The 26,006-nt window shown below is 33.9% G+C and overlaps 1 protein-coding gene across 6 annotated transcripts in view; it reads right to left on the bottom strand.

The window, feature by feature from the left end:
• The window catches only part of LOC129002277 (potassium voltage-gated channel protein Shab-like), a 49,589-nt gene that overhangs the window by 11,738 nt on the left and 11,845 nt on the right, over window positions 1-26,006 (bottom strand). For 3 of the 6 annotated variants that reach the window (XM_054429958.1, XM_054429957.1, XM_054429962.1), the window contains exons 2-6: window positions 14,835-15,681; window positions 8,745-8,974; window positions 6,371-6,448; window positions 1,725-1,919; window positions 768-1,010 (exon numbers count right to left, since the gene is read on the bottom strand). In XM_054429958.1, coding sequence (XP_054285933.1) covers window positions 768-1,010; window positions 1,725-1,919; window positions 6,371-6,448; window positions 8,745-8,974; window positions 14,835-15,681 — 1,593 coding nt within the window. Of the gene's footprint in view, window positions 1-767; window positions 1,011-1,724; window positions 1,920-6,370; window positions 6,449-7,583; window positions 7,617-8,744; window positions 8,975-14,834; window positions 15,682-26,006 lie in introns of all 6 variants that reach the window. The other 3 variants (XM_054429959.1, XM_054429960.1, XM_054429961.1) reach the window with 3 other exon arrangements.

Here is a 26,006-nt window from a genome sequence, read left to right on the forward strand (position 1 = left end):
ATGTAGTTTCATTGGCATAAAATTCTTATTTAATTTACCTAAAGTTATAATAGAGGAAAAACGTTTTGACGTTTTTAAAAAAAGATTGAAAAATTATCTCCTTTCATTGTCTTTGTATTCTTTGGATGAATTTTGGAATTCAAGAGAAATCATAAATGATAGTTTAGAAAGATGATTTGATTTAATTTTGTTTTGTTTATTATTCTTAAGCTTAAAATTTGTTTTGAAAAGATAATGATTGTTTTAGCGATAAGTAAAGCATAATTCATCTTAATATTTATTTGACGCTATTCATTGTATAAAAACTTGTACTGTGAATGAATAAAGAGAATTTGAATTGAATTGAATTGAATTGAAGAGAAAAAGTTTGAGGCCCCAAGTGAGACCCCTCCTAGCCCTCCTAGGCCGAGGCTCCCGGCAACCGCCGTGTCCGCCGTTAGGGGAATACGGCCGTGATATGATGACTGCGCAGCATAACGATCAGTTGAAGTTCCTAAAATGATTTTAGCCATATTTAGCCACAGTACCAGTAAAACCTCAATCATGTAAGAGTAACCGTTTAACTTTGAAATAGCTAGCAAAAGTTATAACACAAAAAACACAACTCCAATCACCGGTTTAAATAATCTGGTCTTCCGATGTTTGCAATCCAGACGTTTTTGCTGTAATTGATCTATCTAAGCCATTTCCAATATCCTTAATAAAGAGTAACCATTTAACTTTGAAACGGCTACATAAGTTGTGACACAGTAAAAAGTGTCAATTACCTGTTGGAATCTTGTCTTCCGATGTTTAGGCAGGGGAGTGTCATTGAGGCTGCCCCGACTTCCGTGATCAGTCGCCCCGAACCCTCGGTACGTCTCGTCAAGAGGTGACGCCCCGAGACTCCGCAGTCCGGGGTCGCCTGAGGCACTCTTCTTGACACCCCCGCAGGGACTGGGGCTCTCCAGGGGGTTTATGTACAAGTTGCTGGTGTCCAACTGATCACACGGGGTCTCTGCAAGATCTCCCTGCGGGAACATGCTGAGGGTAAGTTAACAATAAACTTACAACAGATGATAGACAATAGGCGATAGCTCATAGACACTGGATCATAGATCATAATAACAATAGACAATATCCTTTATTTACATGTCCATGGAGAACAGGACAAGCATCACAAACATTTTTAGGTTGTTTGAGAATATTTGTGCAAACTTAAATTAGATTAGATTTCAACCTCAATGTCACACCATATTGCATATTTTGAGTAAAAGATCAGTCAAGGATGACTATTGAATGATTAAGATGTTAGTTTTATTACTGACTAAGCAGGTTCTTTAGTCAGGACTGTTTATCAAAAGTTTGATGATCAACGACATTTGGGTCCAATATCTAACATAAGCACCTGCTGTGAAGGGGGAGGGGCAATGGAAACATGTTTAAAACAAACCAAACTCTGTGAGGTACCAGTTTCCCCCTGAAAAATTGCTGCTGGGGTCTATGATGTGTACAAACATTAAAAAGCTTGACTTTTCTCAGGATTGTACTGAAACCTTCTGATTTGGTGAGCACTAAATACAGGTTTCTTTCATTAACCAGGTTTGTAAAACCTCCAGTGCAGCGTAGATAGGACTCTCGGACCTGTCTCTCGAATCTGTGGCAGTCTGTCAGTTCTTAAGTGGAATTTGGTTTCTTGCTTTAGGAGTTCTGGAAGGAAGTTAATAGTTTTTAAACACCCTTACCTGACTATTGAACGGTTGAGTTGTGCAGCTAGCGTATGTATCGCTGCTGTCCACACTGCCTATCTCCATGACTCCAGTTCCCTCGTAGGCTCCTCGCCCACTCCTCATCAACTTCATCTCCAGGCACACAGGGTTGCGAAAGTCTGAGGTAGCTAGCGGCATGAGACTCTCTGCGTCTATGAAGTCTTTGTAGTCCTGTCAGGTCAACATATATTAGTGTTGTTGTTGGTCAACACGAGTAGTTAATGTTGTGTTTTGCTCTCAGTATATTTCACTGCTCATGGAAGTTACTTATTTCAGAGCAAGATAGTGGTTTACGAGTGAGGCAAAGCTGATAAATAAATAGTATCTAGCCCCAAAATGGGACTTGTCAAGAGTATCGAACAATACCTCTTTACCTTGATGCAAATAAACCATGTAAATAATCTAACTGTTAGACTTTTTTGTTTTGGACATGCAAAATCATATGCTTTGATATACGGTATTGGAAATTATTTGTGGGGTGCTTACCTGTAAGGAAATGAGATATGGTCAAGAAATTGTGTAGTTGTCACTATTTGGTTTTAAGTGCATTGACATGTTGAAATTTCTTATTGGATTGGTCTGGATTGTCAAGTATAGGATTACATTACCTGTGTTGATGTTGGAAATATGCATTTGTAGTGTTAATCAACACCTGCTGTTTTCTATACAGGAAATCAAACATCTTTAGGTAAGAATATTTAATTATTTATTTTTCTTATCCACACCGAGGGGCATTTTTCAGAGAAGTTGGGAGAGGAGTTATTCAAATGATTTTAGGTAAGCAGTTTGAACTCATTGGTTTCTTGTGGATGAGCGGAATCGAACCCGTCCCTCCTACGTAGAAGTTTAATTTTTTGTTAATTTTTGTATTCACAATTTTACTATTGATTAAATGGCTTAAATTACAGAAGAAACATGGTTAAACTGAAATTGATCACAAATATATATTCTATTGCTAAAAATATGACTGGCAAATACCATGCTCTATGCAAGCGTTTCATGCAGCAAAGTGTGGTACTTACCCTGTAAGTAATGGTAGAAATGTAAAATAAAATTTTAATATTATCGTTATGGTAAAAAATACAAGAACTTTTAACTGGCAAATTAAAATTTGTTAAAAGATAAAATTGATAATTATTGTAATAGAGTCAAAGAATATCATCAGGGTTGCTAATTTTTCATTAATATTCTAGGAAACTGTAATATTTCACAGCAGTACAACCAAAATTTAGAGGTTTTTAAATAATATAAATCTTGAAACTTACCACTTTCTTTTTATGTTTTTAACTACTTTTTAAAATGTAATTTGATGGTTGTAAGTGGCGTATTGCGAAACGCCTCTCCTGACTTTAGGCCTTTTTTCAATTTGATGTGGCAAAACATTCTTTATCCATCAATATAACCATATCTAATATGTTTCAACCATAGATAAGTGACAACTACTTGTATTATTTGTGATGTCGATGTTTGAGCAAAACTATTACAACCTAATTAACACATTCGCTACCTCAATAGTATGAAATTTTTTTATTCATATGGACCAGCGACGCATATATCCGATGGACGGTTTCTACCCATAGATTGCCGTAGCAAATATGCGACGGCTCGTCACATTAAAATAGACTGACGTCGCATATTTGCGTCGGTGTCCCAATGTTATAAAAAACCTTATATCTTCATAACGGTCTATTGGAAGACCCTGTTTTCTCTGCAGTGAACTACAGGGATGTCTGTCGCATATGTGCGTCACTTGGTCTGTGGATATGATGATTAGTGACGTCATAAAATAGTTGGCAAAACTGTTTTTTACTTTGCTGCATCACTGGCTTGTGGTCTGTGTGTACTGTTAACCAAGTGACACCCGGTCTATATGTAATATAATATTAAAATGTATACCTCGGGCTGTGGCAATGACCACAGTGTCGCAAATATGTGGCGATCAGTAGCGAACGTGTTAAAATATTGCCTAATAACAATTAGGTTTTGCAACAAATTTGTAATTTTAAATTGTGCCGTTTTGGCTAGGATGAAGGTTCAACTCGATTTAAAGTTAACAGGATGAGTGGGCTCTTGGTAGTCACTCGTCTAATCAGTTGCTACCGTTAACTTATCACCTATGTGAAAAACACAATGAAAATAGTCATAGTGTAATCAATAAAAATAATCTCAGGGGCATAAGTGTCCAAAAATAAATCACGCAGCAGCTTCCATGTCAACCAGTTCAGGAATTATCAGAAGAGTTAGTTTTTAGTGACACTTACCAACACTGAACAATTAGTTAAACACTGCAAGCAGAAAACTTGAGCAGAAATTTAGCAGTTGAACTCGACTTTAGCAAACTTTCAGCACAAAACTGACCACCAAACTCACCTAACCAGATGAAACTGAATCGGATTCAACATCTGCGAACTGGTCTTCATCCTGAAATTTCGACCAATAATATTCGAGAAGTCCGAATAGTTTCGCGTGAAATTTGAATAGGCTTCATGCGGAAAGTAATTTACAAAGAAACGAAACGTCAAAAGCTCTCCATGCAAAGGCATTTTGCCATAACAGTTAAATACAACACTGGAAGTCACCAAAAACCGACAAAATGTAACTTTTACAATTCTTAAAAGTTAAATGTTGATTAATTTTAACTAATCACTATAAATAACCTCCTTGAACTGAACAAAAGAGATTCTCCTAGCACACAGCATTGGTTTTGCTTTTATATTTCCTAGTTCATAACCTTTAGACAGCATTGATAGCAAGAAAGAAGCAAAGACAGAAAAGAGAAAGAATGGATATTTTAATAATCAGTCACCTTTCACATACCCTAATTTTTCTATATTCACGTGAAATAAAAATTGTAAATCTTTTAAGTCTTAGTTTATAACAAACATTTATGATTTGATTTGTATTTTTTTGCATTATTTAACGAGTCCTGATCATAAAGAAATAATACTGCCATAAACCTAACATAAATAAAGGAATACTCAAATGACATTGACAGATGGATCAAGGAAATGCTTTAGCGACTTGTTCAAGAGAAATTTTCACAGAATATGGTACAGAATCTAAACAAACTGTTTCTATTACACTGTAGTTGTAGTGATGGATTCAGAAAAATATCATACTGAAATAATGTACTATACAGATACTTGAGTGTTGATTAGATAAAATTAGACATTTAACTCAAAAATGATCAAAACCCAAAATTTATCATAATAAGGACATCTCTAATAATATGATTGTTTACTAAGGTCCAGTGTTTGAAATTGACAGAAATAATAAACATAATGAATCATATTATTGATCAACCTATTTTCTTATAGATTAATCCTTATGGGTTTTCTAAAGACAATTTGGTTGGTTTGTGTATGTTGTAATTTTCGCTTGACGGAAAACACCAAAATAAGCTAAATACTTTACAACATATGATATATTTCCTAGCAGTTAATACCAACCTTTCAGACCAAAGAACTATTTAAATTCTAAAAGAGGAAAACAAGATAACAGTCAGTGATAATAAAAGTAAAATGCTGAAGTGGTATTATGTAAGCAGCTACAGACTGAAAGCACACAAATTCTACACATTTAAATTTGAGAAAGTTCTAAATGCACAAAATATTAGTAGGATTCATAAGTGTTCAGAGTATAGTGCTGTAGGGAAAAGAATAGGTGGGTGCCAAAATTGGGTTGCTTTGGAAAGTATATGCTGTAGATTAATTATGTTTTTAGTATAATTTGTTTAAATTAATTCAACTGCGGCACTCTTGATAAAAAAAAACAAAATCATCTTCTGTCACAACGAAATAAGCGCCACAGCAGTTACAGTGAAATCGGATACGTCTTACGCAATCGTGGAAAACCGTGGGTAGGTTTACAACACATTCGTAAATACCTTTTGCATAACATTACCATTGTTTTCTGCAATCACGGCAACATTGGGTTTCTGATCTTTGCAGATGTTTTCGGATACCGTGATAGTAAAAGCTTGGTTAAAAAATCAAGCTCCTTACAGATCGGTGAAATTCTTTTTCAAGAGAGAAAAAATTCTATTGAGGCCTCAAGTCAAGTTGAGGGGCCTCCCCCTCCCGGACCAAGGCCCCTGGCAAGTGATCTGTGTTCGCCTTTAGGGAAATATGGCCTTGGGCCTGTGAGCGGAATATTGAACAAAACAAGGGGTGAGCCAGTCCCGAGTACAGTACAAGGACGAACAGAACTGATCAATTTTAAGTGGCATCACTGAGACATAAAACTACAACATCACTACCTTTAGTCTCACAGTCCGTCTGCGTCCGATTTCAATTTAGTCAAATTCAATTTAGCATCATCATCAGAACTTCAGATTTTACGCACTGGTAGGCTAGCTACTTATTTTATCCAAAGTCAGTCTCGGTTAAATATATTTTTAAAATTCTTTTGAATTACAATGAGTTGTAACAAATCAGATTAATGTCTATCTGCAACATTTACTGACTTTTAACAATTCCTAAGCTATAAAACTTAAATAATAAGTTAATGTAAGCAAAGAAAAGAGATAAGAAATATCTACATACACCAGTTAAAATACAACCGTGCCAAGCAGCTAACAAGGAATACCCATGGTATATTCAGTATATTTCTCGCTATACTACCTTGGTATTGCAAAAACAACACTCGAACTCTGTCGGTATTTCTTCCAGCTTAGCCAATGCGTTGCTAGATTCATTCGCCTATACATAAGACAGAGCCTGAAGAGGATAACAGAAAGCACAAAACACAGAAATGTTGATGCATTCTAAAATACAGATTAATTTAAATGATTAGAACAATTTGAATTTATTAATACTTCATGGACAACACACTGACTAAAATACGGGTAATGTAATCTTTATTTTAATGTCAGTTAAGTCTAGGGGCATTACATTTCTATGGTATGAAAAAATGTGTTTTATTTTAAATGTACTTCAAAATCTAAGTTCTGCCCTGTCGATAAAATTAATCTTTAAAATAAATTTGAAGAATTTGCACTTGTTAAATCAATGTCAGCTAAATATATTTTAAGCAGATTTCGCAATAACTGATACAAATTACAAGACTTTCAAGATCAACCATATATTAATCTTCTGAAGACGTTTCAAGATTATACATATTTCAAGTCATGAAAACAATATATACGGTTTTTTAATTGATTTTATTAAATTTGGCTTGGCTAATAGTTTCAGAGCACTTTTCAATTAATCTTTTTAATTTAATGAAATCAAGAAATCAGTGTGTCAAAGCTCAAAAATGAATCTGAACATAAAAAAACCATACAATGAAAAATATATCTTTAACTGTAGTAGAATCTTTGGATATCTAACTATTTTCAAAGAAAAAAGAGTTTAAATTCAGGAAAAAAAGAGATCCATTATCATTTTTTTATTCGAAAACCTTTATTGTGTCTCTCTTGCTACTTTGAAAACTTACCAGCACCGTCCTGAATGAGTAAAATCTAAAACTTCAAATTATAAATGATAATGCCTCCTTTTAACCTTCACAACCAATAAAAAAGCTAGATAAAATTAATATTTTTCTATAAAACTATAATACTTTACATTATACTCTAAGTAGAAACAAAAAATGTCAGTATGGAATTTAATTTATTCTTAAAATTTTGAAACAACAACTGTATTTTAGAAAACAATGGTCACAGCACCACTTGTCAAAACTGTATAAGTGTCACTATTTACACAAATGTTAAGTTTCAAAATGAAACTCCGAGTGGTGTTGTGAAAATGAAATATTCTGTACAAATGTGACAGAAAGACATAACACATGACAGACATTACAAGCAGCATTATCAAGTTACAGTTTTGGAAGACATACATTTAGCTTAGCCAGACTTGAATAGTTCCCAACCTGAAAAACACAAGTTGGAATTGCCAACTTTACAAAAACAAAATGTTCCTAGATCGACATGCAAAATATTAACTTTGCTGTGTAACTCAACAACAAAAATGATTTATAACCATGCAATGTTTCAATAGTCTTGCTTTCTAGGTTAATTGATTTCATGAGTTGACAAATTTTCAATATCACCAGTTTGGATGATGATTGTATTAGATTTTGAAATGTTAGTAGATTGGAACAGAAAATACATTTACTGGTGGATTTATAATGTTTTAAAATTATTATAAAAACTTTTGAAATGTTCTATACAGTTTTATTTTAAAATGCGTATACATCTATTTTATTTTATAAATGATTACCTACAGTGAATTAAGTTGTATCATAATAGGTGTACTCCTCTGGTAAAAAATTATATATGAAAATAATAATATAAAATCTCTTTTAATCCAACAAACAATTAATATAAGCAAATAAATATTTATTCAATATTGAAATGAAGTAGCATTCTTTGATTCCAAATCAATATAATTTCGATAAACAAATTATTCTGGCTTAGGTAGTTCACTAGCTTTCAATAATTTTACAAACAGACACAACAATTTTCCTGTGTTTGAAATTAATGGTGAAGGTGAAGAGTTATGTTATTTGAAAGATTGTTGCAAACATTTTCTATCACTATTACCTATTAGTGAAAAAAATGTGTTTATGACTTTAAGCTGGAACCACATTCATGTGTAGACATGTCCATTTTCTTTACCAACTAATTTTTGTCCTAATTGTTGTTTTCTTTCAGGATTTCTTTAAGTTTTTCCTATTATACAGTTCTCTGCGATGTTTTTTGTTTGTGATTTTTCAATAGTTGGGTGGGTTTGTGTAATCTTGTTATATTTTTTGTAGGTACTTTCTAACTAGATCAGATTCAAAGTACCGAAATTTTGTGAAATTTTATGTGTTTTATGTGTGAAACTTGATATTGTAATGCAGTTTTTATGATGGTAATCTGAAATGTAAGCAATATTCCTTCATGTTATTGTTAATTGTAATAACACAGTGTTAAACCATTGATGGCTAAAGGTTGGTTGTTGTATGTATTGATGGCTGAGAGTTGGTAGCTGTACCCATTGGTGGTCGACTTACCGGACTTGTAGGAGGGTTTTGTTGATGAGGGGGACTTTGTGGCTGTGGCGGGGCCTCGGGCGGGTCCAGGTCCAGCAAGGGGGGCTGTACAGGGGGCCTGCGGTGTCTGGAGGTGAAGTGTTCGTGGTTTCTATAACACCCGGGTCCGGTCTGTGCGGGGTTAACGCTTCCACTCTCGCCTTCTGTGCTGTTACCATCTGCAGTGGACAGGTTATGTCCGAGTACAGCGTCTGAAATGTGTAATTAGTGAATATTTTACATTTATTCAAACTTACATTTGTCATCATATAATTTGGGTATTTGAGTTGAGGAAACAGAAAATAGTTAACTACAGCTGACGGTTAAAAAAATATTAATATATTTTCAGTACATTTTAAAATCAATTTGTAAGGAACGGTCGAAACACTAGTCTTGTTACCATCCAATGTCAAACTTTTGTTAGAGCATCATTAATTGATAGAATCAATCACTTTGAATCGAACCAGCGACCTTCAGATTTGAAGGCGAGCACAATAATCACTTGGATACACCCAGAAAATTAGTTAAAACATTTTTTAAATGTGTGTACTTTGTAGTAAGGTGACAAAACGTATAAACTTAAAAAATAATTATTGAATAAAATAAAATATTCACCGGCTGCATAAGTCAAAAGTTTACATAAAAATAAATCAGATGAATACAATTTTTGACCTTATTAACGTAGCGCTATTCGTGATTATTTAAAAATAATAAATCATCTGACTAAACAATATAGTGGTCAATTTACAGAACAAACTATATAAAAGTAAAACCATAGACAAAAGTAATTAAATGTAGACCGTCAGCTGTGCAGGTAGTGCCATGTAGTTACATGTAGTTACAGCGTATGTAACTACACGGCGCTCCCAGCGGTGTGCGCCAGAACCTATGGTAACCATGGTAACCGCAGCACGGCTGATAGTCTATATTTAATTCTTTTTGTCTATGGTAAAACTAGAACAAGAGTTAACTCTTACTGTAAAAGGGCATTAGTCTAGCTGGTAAACAAGTAAATACTACTACAAAAAATACTATCATAAAATAACTCAGTGCAAAAAAAGTTATAACTGAAATGAGGGAAATAAAGAAAAAAATTCAAATTTATACAAAAGAAATGAAAACCACATCTCAACTTGAGTCACTACATTCTTATACAATTATTTAACCTTCATAGACCCTGAACTATTAGTAATGCCTAGGTTTTCTTGATTTTTCATCACAAAGCACAAACATAATAATTTGTTTAATGATTAGTAGAAAATGGCAGGCAATCTTTTAATCTTAAAAATTCCCAACCCAAAATTCCAAAAACTTTCTACTGCCTTCTTTAGTGGATCACAAAAAAATCTGCACAACAGTTTCTTGATTAATGCAATACCTTAGACCATTTTTACTAACTACCTAACAATATGTAATACGGATAAACCAAATTGTTTGGCGTATTTGTTTTAAATACAGGCTGCAGTTATAGTTCGGCCGCTTAGAAAGCGACCTCCTCCAGCATTGGTTTAGCATTAGCGCGCAGTTCGTTTTCTAAGCGGCCGAACTATAGTAGGTCTACTCTGTTGAGTTAAGCGTATAAAAACAGTTTTAAGGGACAGTTTAATTTTGTTACTCATGGTAGGAAATACACTGGCATTTACAGTGCGTTCAAACAGCCGTGGCACCTAAGGGATTAGGAGACCCCAAGGGTTTCCATGGGGTTTCCTAATCCCTCAGGTGTTTGAACGCACTGCAGGCTTAAATGGTTAAGGTGTTTGGTTAATCTTAGAAATGCAAACTTTCAGGAATACCACTCCAGTTTAGTTGTCATTCCCAAAATCCAAACTCAATTCAAAATTACCATTAAAAGGGTCCAAGTTGATAAATCATCGAGGAGAAAGAGTTGAAGACAGCGCCATATCCAGTAAAGAACATAAACAAGGTTAAACAATAAGGTTATTAAATGAATCATGGTGACATGTACAATGTGAAAATGCAATTACGTTTCAACTAAATTATATTTTAAAGGAACCTAGTGGCTGGTGAACTTTTTTAAGAGGATAAAGTTCAGATAACTTTCATGAAAAAATATATATCTTAAGATATTAAGATATCTCAAGGGCCAATAGATACAAAATAAGTTCTTAAAATCACTGATATTTTGTCCTAAATGGGACTTCTTCACATAGAAATGGGGCTATACTCATAGAACTGACAGAATTTTCTTAGTTAAGATAACTATAGGGCCTACACTAAAAACTAAGTTGGATCTCTTTAAAATAATTAAAAATCAAAGTAGTTGCCAAGTAAGGTACTTTACTAAAACAAAATTCAAAGACCCAAACCCGAAAAAACAAAAATCCGCTTTTTACCATTAAAGTATTCCATGGTTTAAGCTATCACCAGTCATCAATCCAAAACTTGAATCTGCCCAAATCCAGAAGAAACATAAACAATAAACAATGGCGGTTTTTAGTTGGAATAAAGAACGGAATGGATGAAGGTTGGAAAGGATAGTTCAACAATTAAAGTTGAAAAACTCAAAAACCTATCTGTCTTGTTGTCTCCATCCAAACAAATGTAAAAACAATTAAATCTAGATAACATATGATACTCTTTAATTTTCCTGGTAGATACACAAGACAAAACAAAATATTAATACTGGCTTAAGAAAACCATTGATTTGGATATATGTTTAAAAAGTTTACAATCTAGATTTGTTAAAATAAAACTCCACACCAGTAAACACAAGAAGGAAATATTTTATGGACACTTTTTAGTCCTATTATTAAGTTATTATTACTATCATAAATTAAATTGGATACAGAAGTGGACACATTTAAATCCAAATATGAGTGAAATTATACATAAAGAATGAAGTTAAGGCAAGTTTCCGAAAAAATTTCATTAAAATAGTGTTTTTGTTTAAAATTTGTTTTTTAAACAACTCGGAACTTCACAGTCACTGTGTAGTGCGACCGCTATCGTTAGTTTGTCCATCTATAACTCGGAAGTCATGAATAACTTAAACTGCGGCGACATGTCCATAAAGCAGGGTTTAGACTATGCCAAGACTTGGGACTGTTGTTCTTGAATAAAACAGCTGGTCTGCAGTCCGGCAAGTAAATGTTTCATGAAACCTTTTGTCTGGTCCAACAAACAATATGTTTGAAAATTACGATTCATATTTCATTATTGACTGTACTGGAACTAAACTTTTACATGCAATAATTAAAGATTTTGTGGGTTGTGTGTATTAACCTAATTTTATCTATATAATTGCTCAAAATTAGAAATTTTTAGGTTAATTTTACGTTTTATATATTGAAGAAGCCGAAACACGTCTCCTAAAACTGTATGAAATAAAATTGTCATTCTGGTTGGTTACTGGCCATAACATACCTCAATTTAATATCAATTGTCAAGAACATTGGTTAAAGTATCCTCTATACTAGAGTCATAAACATCTATCTATAAAAATGGAGGATTTTGAAATCCAATACTTTATAGGAACATTATGACACAATAGTTTTCAGTTATTGTGTTTTCAAGTTCTACTGTATTCTGTTTGTGTATTAATCTTGTCATGTTCTAGGTTCTTTTAGATAATGTTGTAATTTATATCTCTCAACGTGCAATGTTAAGACTCTGTACAGGTTCAGAGGTTCCCTGCATGAGGCTGCAAAATCTTCACCTTGAATGAATGAATGAAATATTATTTATTTATCCAGGCAAAAGTTAGGGCCACATGGCCCTTTCTTACACTTAACCTGTATGCAGTTAATGTCAGTTAATGTTTAATGTCTGTATGCACCTTATGCAGTTTTTGATACTGTTAGTGTTTTACTACTGCTTTTCTAGTCCTTTATTTTACATATGGCAACAATATACTTGGGAAGACATGGGACGCATACAGAGGATTCAAAACTCAGCAATCCGATTTATGTTGTACCACAAAATAATTTTCTACCTCAAAAATATATTTAAATTGACTATTTTCCTTGCTATAAAAAATATGTGCCAGTATTTTCATGTTTATTTTTTGAGTGTCTATCTACGCTAGTGGAATTTTTAAATTATTTTTGTTGAGAACACTATTGAAATTATTTCTTAAGAACTTGGAGGAACTTTTTTCTATTTCTCTCTGTGGGGATTTCTTTAGTTTGTAATGCTCAGATACAAAATACATGGACATCCCTTGCTCATCGTAGGGGATTTACAAAATGTCCCCAGAGACCAGCTGCCCTAGGGGCAGAATCCTAGGGGGTTCTTTTCGCAGAGCTAGGGGCAGATATACCTGCCCAAAGTATCACAACCGCCTTGGGAGTTTACTTGTTTCTGTCGACTTTTCCATGAATTGCAGCTTTGATGAATATATTTTAGACTTTATCTTGAAAATTTCTTTGAAAGGTTTCGACATGTTAATGTATCTTTTATACAATTAATTAATTCCTGTCAAGCTAGGAGTGTTCTCACCATTTGAGAGTTTTTAAAAATTTTCTTGACAACGTACTTTCATCTTCCACGAGTTGGAATATTGTTGTTTCCCAGACGCTTGAAAATTTCGTAGAAAGGTTGTTACCGGTACCTCCTGTGTATCTTTCATTGTTTTTAAGTACAGTCACTATACTTAATTGCTCAGTGATTTAACAAAGCCAAACCTGTTCTTGTCATGTGAGAATTTATTGTTTCTTTGATATTTTTTTCATGAATTGGCACTTTGATGATTATTTCCAGACCGTGTCTTGTACTTTTCTCAGGAGTTAAACCTTTTCATCTATCTACTTCTTATCCTTGAATTAATTTATTGTTTACTGCATTTGCCTTTTACTTTATAGAGAGAGATGTGCTCTTTCCATCTAAGTTTCTAAACTGAAGAATTATAAGAGTAATCATGGTTCCCTCCAAAAAAAGGCTGCAGCGAGAATTTTCAGCTTGCCAAAACAGCTGTTGCACTAATTCATGATGGAGCTTCTGTACAATGTTTATGTCACTTTACTGTTCTGTTATTACCATGTCAACAACAATAATAATAATAATAATAATAATAGGCTGTCCAGTGTGATATTGCCACACACCAATGCCGCGGCATTTTATTAAAGGATATTAAAGATATCATTTGTTCAAAAACCTTCCTAATATAATTCGGTGAAATATTTGTATCTTTCAGTTTATGTTCTTAATTTGTGAACTAGGGGACTCGAATAAAAATAATAAAATATATTCATAATATGATGAAATTAGCAAACGTAATAAAAATGTAATGTTTGTGGTGAAGTTGAGTGTCCTCATAATTCTAAGCAAGGAGTTGGAAGCAGGTTATTAAGTGAAGGGGTATAGAACATCTGATGTCGGAAATGCCTATCTGATATACAGGTTGTATGATAATTACTAGAGGATAGCAGGCATTTGCAAGGATAATCACAGACCATACAAGGCAGCTGCACAAATCAATGTCCCATGGGTGGTTTGGTGCAGATATACAAGCACATTGAGAATTTACTTCTCAGGGCACGATAATGTTTGTAATGTTTTTAACCACACAAATAGTTTTTGTTTGAATTAAAATTCGACACAGCACTAATTCACTTTATCTAAATGAAGTAAATTAGTACTGTATAAAATGTTTTCCCTACTTTTGGCTGATTCCAATTAATTAATGTTTCGTGGTTATTCCAATATTTCATTTGAAGATGGGGTCTGTTCTCAGTTTCCCAAACTATGAAAACTTTGCATATTATTCAACAAATCTAGATAAGGTTTGAGAGAATCTTATTAATTTTTGTAGGGGGAATGCTCTGAATTTGGTTTGTAACTATCTAGAGTAGAATTTTTGTTAAACAGCATCAATAACTGATGACTTGATGTAAATTGGCAACTGGGGCCAGAGTTGGCACCGTTTGAAATCGGACCAGCGACCTTCAGTTTTGGAGAAAAGCATTGAAACAACTCGGCCACCCAGACAATAGTCTTGGTTTTCATCTTATACAATAACTTACTGAAAATCCTTCTGCATATATACTATATTGCTAATTGAAAGTATCGGTATATTTTGAACAAGTTTTGAGTATGTAAACAAATTGGACTCACCCGTGTCTACAATGACATCTATTAGATCCATGCTCTTAGCGAAAGCGTCTCTTAGATTGATGTGATGGAAGCTGACGATGCTGCCCTCTCGCTTAGCTCTCTCCAGCGCTTCCCGCCTCTTCAGCGCCTTCTCTCGCCGCATCTGGTTCTTGTAGAACTCGGCGAAGTTGTTCACTATGATGGGAATGGGCAGCGCAATGACCAGGACTCCACAGATACAGCAAACACTACCAATAACCTTCCCAAGGGGAGTGGTCGGGTAGATGTCGCCATATCCTACTGTGGTCATAGTGATTCCCGCCCACCAGAACGTCTCCGGAATAGAGATAAACTTGGTCCCCGGTTCCTCCTTCTCGGCAAAGTACGCGAGACTCGAGAATATCAACACGCCCATGGCTAGGAAGAGCATGAGGAGGCCCAACTCCTTGTACGAGTTTCTCAAGGTGAACCCGAGGGATTGCAGACCGGTGGAATGTCTCGCGAGTTTTAAAATCCTCAATATCCTCATGATCCGGAAAATCTGCACGACTCTGCGGACGTCTTGGAACTGGTCCGTCGCGTTCTTATTGGTCTCCACGAGGAAGAGTGATACGTAATAGGGCAGAATGGCTAAGAGATCTATGACGTTTAGACCGCCTTTGAAGAACTTCCACTTGTTCGGGGACGCACTGAAGCGCAGAACGTATTCTAGAGTGAACCAAGTGATACAGACTGCCTCTACCATGGCTAACTGGGGATTGTCTTGGACTGCGCCCTTCTCGTCGTTCACTTGCATTTGCGGAATGGTGTTTAGAGTGAGAGCTATCGTGGACAACACGATGAACAATATTGAGATGACAGCTATGACCTGTGAACACCAATTCCTCACTTTATCCCACTCTCGATACAGTTTTGATCGGACCTTTCATGTTCACAAACACAATAGTTTGTCAGCATTCCCATCGGAAGATCTCCTGAAGCTTGGGTCTGATGGTGGAAAGTGTGGTCAATTTACAAGTGATAGAGTTGAGAGATCAGAAATATTGATCAACTGTTGTGATTTCGTAAAACATTCAATTAGGTCCAATCTGAAAACAGTATCTGAGATGGGAGTGAATAATTGTTCTGTATTTTCAAAGTTTAAGTTACAGTTATATAAATGTGAAGTATAAATATATGTGTGATTTGATAAACAGATTTTGAAAACCGAGAATATGTGTTGGTTTTCTTTATTACTATATAGTAATAGTTTCCAATTGAATTTGGCTGTACATTAAAGTTTCAGTTTGCACTCTAAATATACATTTGTAAAACTTAATGTACATTTACAAAATGTTCACTTAATGTTCTAATTTTGAAAAAAAAGGTCAAGTGACCCTTCAAAAATTTGATAAAGCCAAAATGTGTAAAACAACAAACATTTATAAAGTGTATGTACTTGTATACTACAGATGTAGCAAGTTGGCCAGCGTTTTACTGCAGAAGCAAAGCCACGCAAGTTACTCTATAGTTACATCCAGCATGTTAGTGTTAATGTGTTAATGTGAGTGCAAAAGACCCAGGCGACACAGCAAAGCGTTAGAAGACAGAAAAGAGAAGACAGAAGAAGGAACATCGTACAACCAATCACTGGACAGGTTGAGTTGACAAACATAAACAGGGTTTAACTCATCGTAGAATTATTGTAGAATCATTTTGAGTCCTATCCTTTGAGAACTTTTCTTCCAGTTCCTAACAAGAATTACTTAAAAAAATCTTAGATTATTGGATTTTTCAGTCTACGCGGTATTGTGCTTCGATAAGAATGTAAATAAAATAATTACAGAAGTATCTAACCTAAAAAAATATAAGACTGTCTAAACTATGTGTATCCTTCCCAGCACTTAAACTTTTCATAATTTTTGCGTACAGATAAAACGGTCTAAAACAAAGTGGTATTTGCATCGTCGGTCCTGGAAGATTGCTGGCAAACGACGCATATTTGTTACAAGTGGAGGCGAAGTCTGCTCTAGAACTTGCTAGCTTCTTGGCCAAGCAATTCAGGAGAAGACTACGCAAAATTATTTGTAGTTTAGGTTTTGGGGTGGAAAGTTTTGTCTAGAGGTTTCATTAAAAATTAAGTTTGTCATCAGTGTTACAGTATTAAATCTATTTTAACTGGAGTAATAGCGTTCTTCATCCTTTGCGGTTTACTTATAGTTTTGTGTACTTAAACGTTTGATCATTACATTAATAATGTTGTGTTTCTGTATTTTTTTCTGTTTAAATATACTACTTCATCATCTTTATAATTCTTTATTTCATATGTCAATTTAGCAGTTGTTTGTGTTTCACAGTGTTTTGTTTGTGTTTCAAAGTGTCGTTGTTTGGGTTTCATAGAGCCCTTATATGTTTCGCAGTGTCGTTGTTTGTGTTTCACATTGTCGTTGTTTTGTGTTTCATAGAGTCATTGTTTTGTGTTACACAGAGTTGTTGTTTGTGTTTAAAAGTTTTGTTCATATTTCACATAGTTCTTGTTTTGTATTTCACAGTTTTGTTGTTTGTGTTTCACAGAGTAGTTTGTGTTTCACAGTATCATTGTTTGTGTTTCAGAGTGTCGTTGTTTGTGTTTTACATAGTCGTGGTTTGTGTCTCACAGTATCACTGTTTGTGTTTCAGAGTGTCGTTGTTTGGGTTTCACAATGTTGTTGTTTGTTTTTTAGAGTGTAGTTATTTTTTTGTGTTTCACAGTGTCCGTTGTTGTTTGTGTTTTAGAGTGTCGTTGTTTGGGTTTCACAATGTTGTTGTTTGTTTTTTAGAGTGTAGTTATTTTTTTGTGTTTCACAGTGTTCTTTGTTGTTTGTGTTTCACAGTATCATTGTTTGTTTTTCAGAGTGTCGTTGTTTGTGTTTTACATAGTCGTGGTTTGTGTTTCACAGAGTCGTTTGTGTCTCACAGTATTACTGTTTGTGTTTCAGAGTGTCGTTGTTTGGGTTTCACAATGTTGTTGTTTGTTTTTTAGAGTGTAGTTATTTTTTTGTGTTTCACAGTGTCCGTTGTTGTTTGTGTTTTAGAGTGTCGTTGTTTGGGTTTCACAATGTTGTTGTTTGTTTTTTAGAGTGTAGTTATTTTTTTGTGTTTCACAGTGTCCTTTGTTGTTTGTGTTTTAGAGTGTCGTTGTTTGGGTTTCACAATGTAGTTGTTTGTTTTTTAGAGTGTAGTTATTTTTTTGTGTTTCACAGTGTCCGTTGTTGTTTGTTTTTTAGAGTGTAGTTATTTTTTTGTGTTTCACAGTGTCCGTTGTTGTTTGTGTTTTAGAGTGTCGTTGTTTGGGTTTCACAATGTTGTTGTTTGTTTTTTAGAGTGTAGTTATTTTTTTGTGTTTCACAGTGTCCTTTGTTGTTTGTGTTTCACAGTATCATTGTTTGTGTTTCAGAGTGTCGTTGTTTGTGTTTTACATAGTCGTGGTTTGTGTTTCACAGAGTCGTTTGTGTCTCACAGTATCACTGTTTGTGTTTCAGAGTGTCGTTGTTTGGGTTTCACAATGTTGTTGTTTGTTTTTTAGAGTGTAGTTATTTTTTTGTGTTTCACAGTGTCCGTTGTTGTTTGTGTTTTAGAGTGTCGTTGTTTGGGTTTCACAATGTTGTTGTTTGTTTTTTAGAGTGTAGTTATTTTTTTTGTGTTTCACAGTGTCCTTTGTTGTTTGTGTTTTAGAGTGTCGTTGTTTGGGTTTCACAATGTTGTTGTTTGTTTTTTAGAGTGTAGTTATTTTTTTGTGTTTCACAGTGTCCTTTGTTGTTTGTGTTTTAGAGTGTCGTTGTTTGGGTTTCACAATGTTGTTGTTTGTTTTTTAGAGTGTAGTTATTTTTTTGTGTTTCACAGTGTCCTTTGTTGTTTGTGTTTTAGAGTGTCGTTGTTTGGGTTTCACAATGTTGTTGTTTGTTTTTTAGAGTGTAGTTATTTTTTGTGTTTCACAGTGTCCGTTGTTGTTTGTGTTTCCGTATGTGTCATGTTTGTGTGTGTTTCACAGTGTCCGTTGTTGTTTGTGTTTCCGTATGTTTCATGTTTGTGTGTGTTTCACAGTGTAGGGGCGCCGTTTGCCAGCCCAGGTAGCCACTCGCGGGGTCGAAGTCGTCGCGTCGCCCATTCCCTCACAGCCTCCCAAGCCAAGCCGACATCTAGAACAAGCGACAACAACAGCAACAACACCAACAACAATGACACAATTAGTTACAATAACAATAACAGTAACCCATTAGTTTGTTACCCACAGGAAGTTTCATGTTTTGTTCAGTTTAAGCAAAAATTTAATAAGTTAATATTCTGGGTTAGTTATTTTACTGAGATTAGTAAAACAAATGTTAAAACACAAAAAACAATTGATAACTATAACAAAAGCACATAATGTATTTGATTAGGAAAGGTTATCCTATTTATACAATAGTCAATATACAAGTAAAATTAGGGTAACAAAGAAACAACAACTGTTACAAATACTGTTTATAACTCAATTTACAAATACTGGAAAATTTACGAGCATTTAATATTATGATTTATGTTATTTTTCCAATTGTCTGTATCATATAATATATGATTTTATATTTAGCCGGACAATTATTTTATACATAAACTGTTTACTTTTACTATTGCATGTGAGTGTATAAGAATGAATAAAAACAGTTAATTATTATAGAGGAAAGAAAACAATAGTTCGTGATAAGACCAGTAGTTCGCATTGTAAGTACCACGAATACTAGAAAATATTTCTAGTATTCGTGTTAAGTACGAATATGTGCTTAAATTAAATAAACAAAATTTATGGAAACAAATAAAACAGCTCACTATCAGATATTAATGTTAAAAAATATTGCTAATATATTTGCAGCTTTTAAAGCTTTTAAATATCGTAAAAAATACACTATGACATATTTAAAATCCCATTCAAAGTTTCTCCATAAAATAAATGTTAATACTATGACGAAGCAGGGCATTAGAGAAAGAGAAAGACAGAAAGAACTTGGTAAATTTAGTAAACAGTTTGAATTTAAATTTTTAAATGAAAGCTTACAGTCTACATATACTAATTCTTATTGTAAATAGCACAAGAGAAAGACAGTGGGAAATGTTAGAAGAAAAGAGAAAGAAGAAAGGGCGATAGCGTTTTGCTGAAGCGACATAAGAAAAGGCCTCTCGGAGTTAAAGCAAAGTTTTTAAAATAAAAAACAGTTAATGAATTGTCTAATATTTTACTAACCTATTTGTATTGGTCAACGGCACCAATAGGTTATAAAAAACAGCCGATTTTGATGAAACGTTGGTACACCAGCATTTTAGGATTATGTTATAAATTTTACCTACGACCGTTTTTTAAAGTAGCCGTTTCAGTACAGTTCTTAGAATTGAAAAGTATCTCATAACAGCATTGTTTACTTTCATAACAGCAGTTTTACTCATAACAACACGGGTAACGGACCAATGAGGTTCTAGGATTGAGAGAGGAGAAGCAAAATTGTAATGATTCGAAATTCAACTTATCAGCTGTCCAGGCCAATTTAATTGTTGATTGGTGCAATTAGTATTTGATACAATGTTTCGTTGCATCACTGTCAGTGGCAATTAGAGTTATAAACAAAAACTTAACCTCTCTTAGAAGTTATGAGTAGTGATTTTTAGTAATTAAAACACAATCGTAGGTAAAGTAGTGTACGCAACTCGCGTAAATAGTGTTAACGACACTCGTAGAAGTTTTTAAGGCACTCGCCAAGGCTCGTACCTTAAATTTTCTACCCGTGTCGTTAACACTATCTTTAGTTGCTAATCGGTTTAGTTTAGTTAATCGGGTTCCCATGCTGGTAACAAAATAACAACCAAATATGAAATATGAACCAAATATAACAGAAAATCAAAACAAATGGAAGAAACTCTAATCACATGTTGTATTTACAGCGTGGGGTGGAAAAAGAGAAGCCAATTACATATTTTTGGCCGAGTTTTCGACCACTGGACGACCTCTAGTGTATATAATTAAACAGAGGATCAATTAGGCAAAATATAGAAGCATTAGTTCGCCATAGTAAAACATTATACACGTTTCAACAAAGGAACTTAAACTTTTTTGAATACATCATAATACCGCACAGGGTTCGATGCAGTAAAATCCAGCAGAATCAGTTCGTTAAGTAATTAAACAATACACGCGTTTTAGCGAAGAAGCTTACAACTCATTGTTTCAGATCGCAGTTCCGTATTGAGGGGGGGGGGGGTTGGATGGCGCCGAATTTCTCTCACAAATAAAATCGTCCCAGAAACTTGGAATTTCGCTGAGAGACTAACCTTATCCGATCCCTTTGTATGGATTTCTTTACACAAGGTAAGTAGGACACATTTATACTTTCTTCATGACATCGTCTTGAAATTGTTTAAGTCTCGTTCCGTTAAGCAGGTAAGGAAAACATCAAAACGGTGCTTACATAAATTTACGTTTAGGTAATATAGGGATTGTTTTAAGGGTCCATAAGGGGGTAGACTATCCAAACATAATAACATAACTAACCATTCCAAATTAAGTTGGAAATATGGTTATCCTTTAAATTTCTCCGAATTAAACGTCAACGGAAAATTGAAAAATAAATTATACATCATAAGAGATAATAAAGTAAAAAAATATAGTTTGAGAGTACAAAATATCAGTAAACAATGTACGTATAAATGGACCAAGCAGTTGTCATTAGATATCCCGTGGCAAAGATAATAGTAATAATAATTACTTACAATTAGAAAATTCAACAATTGATTTAATATACAGCTCAGTTAGTCCATTGAAGTTCAGGCTATACAACCCTCGCTTCTATAATCAATGCTTAGACGAATGCTTAATCAACGAAATCGAGTTAGCGCACATGACATTCATATGGCATTGACAATATCTGGTAGTGACAGTGATATGAGAGGGAGGGTAAGAAACCTACACGTTTGAATTATTTGTGCGTTGCATACTGAATTTCCATAACTTTCATTTGTTGTTAGAGACATTATTATAACTATCATTATCCACATACACTTTTAGTTTTGTGGTAAATGTACTTTTCCCATCGCCAATTGTTAAATCTACATTTCTGGAAGTAAAGAAATTACGCCTGTCTTCTATTGGACCTAACAATACGTAAAACCACCTGATAATCAGCTGAAATTAGATAACAACTGATTCACGAACACTTATAATATTAACAATAGGTCAAAAATCATCATATAATTTCAGTTTCAAATGTACAAAAACTGAATTTACTTTTCTGCAGTCATTTTTTCATCATAATTAGTACAAAAAACTCATCAGACAGAAATAATCCATCCCAATTTCAATTTCATTCTAAATTACAAACGCATGTACGTAAAAGGTTTTGAATTTTTTATTTGTAAGAGCCGTTCGTCCTTAGTGTAAATCGAGCAAGTACGACGGTGGAGGGGTGGTTACCCTCAGGATTTCCGGGACCTGAACAGCCACGACGAGGGAAAGAACCCCTCTGGAAGACTACTCGTTCTTTTATTTTGTAATGCATATCTAAAAACGAACCCTTAAATATATTTTAACCCCACCTACTGTACACTCATTTAAGTGTAGATATCGGACTTGTATAATGACTCTGTTAAGTATTTGTGCTGTATAATTATTGTATAGGTAATTTTACATTTTATTTTACGTGTTAAAAGTTTTTATCTGTATTTGTTGTTATTTTGTATGAGTTCCTTTTTCAATTTAACTCAACGTTTTTAGTATAAATAGTTTGATCGTTCAAGCTGTACTGTTTATCTTAGCAAAGGTGTCGTGATTGTTATGCAAGAACATTTTCTTCCTTGAACTTTTGTAAAATTTGAAGATTCCGGTTACGTTTTAGCGAGCTCATGCTGTGGATTTAGTTGTTATTTTGGTACAAATCGTATAGTGTGTTCTATACTCTTTGGCTAGAAAGAGAGCAAAAAATTAGATTTTAAAAAATAGTGCGTTAAAACAGTTAAATAGGATATTTTGTCACTAGAGCCTAAAAAGTGACGATATTTTAGCCACGAATATAAGAACAGAAACAGTAGGAATAAAAAATAAACCAAAGACTGGCCCGAATCCTATACAAAGAACGTTAACATGATATGGTTTTGACGGTTTCGAAAGTTCTTTCCGAAAAACTTGGCCCGGATGTGAACGTAGTTCTTTGCATTACTTAACCCTTTTAGTTAAAGCGTAAAGGTAAAAGTAAAGGTGAAAGTAGTCTAAGTTGTATTGCAACAATATAAAGTAAAGGTGAAAGTAGTCTAAGATGTATTGTTACAATATAAAGTAAAGGTGAAAGTAGTCTAAGTTGTATTGCAACAATATAAAGTAAAGGTGAAAGTAGTCTAAGTTGTATTGTAACAATATAAAGTAAATGTGAAAGTAGTCTAAGTTGTATTGTAACAATATAAAGTAAAGGTGAAAGTAGTCTAAGTTGTATTGCAACAATATAAAGTAAAGGCGAAAGTAGTATAAGTTGTATTGCAACAATATAAAGTAAAGGTGAAAGTAGTCTTGTTGTATTGTAACAATATAAACTAAATGTACAAGTAATCTAAGTTGTAATTGTAACAATAGTAAGTAAGTCTGAGTTGGTATAACTCAAAAATAAATAATCATAAATTCTAAAACATCTGAGAACAAAGCAAATGAAGTAAGTTGTACGAAGGCGGGCGTCTAAGTGTTGGAGTTAACGCGAAGTAGTTTAAGTAATAAAGTAAGGGTTGAGGAGAGATCTTTTGTGTGCTGACGTCAGACAAATCTGTCATCCTTTATGAAAATATTCAGCCTGTTGCCTCGACAGTGACAGGTGCTTAGGTAAACTTGTTGAAAACAAAAACATTAACTTTGTACATTTTGTTTACATTTGTGTGTCTTCTCATGTAACACCTTGCGGTTTGTCACCCAGAATTGTGCAACTTTGAACTTACAAGTGAATTAAAAACTCTTCTTTAAAAGTACCGTCGGTATAGTACTGCTTGATTTAATATTATAATAAATGTGGAAAAGTGTGCAGTTAATCTTGGTAACGAGAACTTATAGTTGATCCATACTTGAAACTTGTCAGTTTCATCCTAGCTGAATCTATGTACAATATTTTATTAATCGGTATGCCCAGGTTGATTGAAAATGGATTAGGGAAGTACAGTTATTTTGAAACCGTGAATTAATTATTACTAGAGGTCGTCCAGTGGTCGAAAATCGACCAAAAATATTTAACGTACAGACTTCTTTATTTTTATTCCACACTTTGAATAGAACATGTGATTGGAGTTTCTTCCATTTGTTTTGATTTTCTGTTTATATTTCGGTGTTATTTCGTCACCAGCATGGCAACTCATAATATCCATGTTAAATTTTTCAAAATTTTACATTCATTTTTTGTGCTTATTTTTGAGCCTATTTTAATTTATAAAGGGATTCTGCACACCTACAGGAAAATAGCTTTCTAACAGTATGCGTAGATTTTCCCTACGATGCACACGAGCTGAGAAAAAAGGTTTTAAAGAAACATGCTTGCCTATTAATATATAGATAGATTATTATTATGATTATTATTATATGTACCATCAAAAAGAATATGTTTTAAGCCTTTGTTAAAATTTTACCTAATTTCTTGGATACTGGAAATTAAATTTCAATGTAGACTTATAAACATTTTATTTTCTAAGAAATTTGGCATGTTTTTTTGATTCATTATAATCTGTTCATTATTCCATTATGATGTTCGTTAATTACTATTTAAAAAATTGTCGCATTTTCGCAAGGATCTTATGGTCTTGTTTGGATCCTTACAGATTTGGTGGTAAATAACAATACAAAACAGCATAGTAGTTTTAGCGGGTATCTAACCATCTAGATTGGATCATAACAAATTTGTTTGTAAATTATTATACACACATTACATAGTATTATGAACGTGGATCTTAGACCTTTGCACCAACAAACATTTTATTTACTTTAATGTCAGTTGGTTTGGATAAAAAAGGAAAGGGATCATAACGTAGAAGATCTGAATTTTCCTTTTCTTACATTCCACAATATAGGGCAAGACATTTGGGCTTGGAGCTAGCGGCCGCATAGATCAATAGGGTTCCAGTTTTATGGCTATGACGTCACAAACGCTATAAGGTCTTATACTGTTATTGGTGTTGTCTTTGGGCCAGTTCTACCTTCTACTACACATTTCCCCTGCAGTTTTTCTTCAAAACTGAGGTCCATAAGACCATGAATCGTGAATGGTTTTTTGACATATTCCATTCCTTGTGGTTACATAAATAACAAAAACAATATCACAAATAAAATACCTCCATCGCAGTAAACCTGCAGACTAAGCGAATTTCCATTTACTTGGTTGGATTTCTAATAAAATATTGCCTTAAAATTGTCAGATTAATTTCCTATTAAAATAAGATTAATTTTAATGAGTACTTAGGTTTGCTGTTGCTGGGATTGACGTGTGATTTTTATTGAAATGTTGATAGCTTTAGTATGAAATAAATAAAATGGCCAAATTCAATTAAAATATGTCCATAAACAACCAAACCACAACAGTTTGTTTATTCTCCATAAGAATAGCATAGGAATTTTAAATTTACTTTTTTTGATTATGTCCACAACGCTCCAAATATAAACTTTTTAAGCTCTGCAAAATGGGTTGGAAAGAAATTGTGAAATTTAGTGTTGTTAGGGTAAAAATGGGAAAAAACCAATTTTTAACGCATAAAAAACCCCATAATCCCCTGTTCCCATAGTCCGATCATGCTGGTTCGCGAACTCGTTTGAATAAACGTAGGTTTCCACGCATTACCAAATTCCATCAAAATCGTACCATTTTTGCTCGAGTTATCACGCTTACGCTTACGGTATAGGTCTTACCACGAGACCTACGGTAATAGCTTATTCCCTATATGATAAATTCGCTAAAAAGTAAAGAAAGAAATAACAAAAAATTGGTTCAAAAATAACATCCTACCTGCTAACACAGTTTTCTCTCCCATTCAGTTACTAATAAAGACTACTAACTTCATAAGAACCGGATATGTGAATTTCAACAACTATTTTTTTGCCTCTTGGGATATCGAAATGAATAGCTTTACATTTGAAGGAGAGCGCTATTTAACTAGGCAATCTTCAACAAATCTGAACACAGCATCAATTATGAGTTGGAG

Source organism: Macrosteles quadrilineatus, unplaced genomic scaffold (assembly GCF_028750875.1).
Source record: "Macrosteles quadrilineatus isolate MER2022 unplaced genomic scaffold, UCM_ALF_1.0 Scaffold_9__3_contigs__length_116548681, whole genome shotgun sequence".
NCBI lineage: Eukaryota > Metazoa > Arthropoda > Insecta > Hemiptera > Cicadellidae > Macrosteles > Macrosteles quadrilineatus.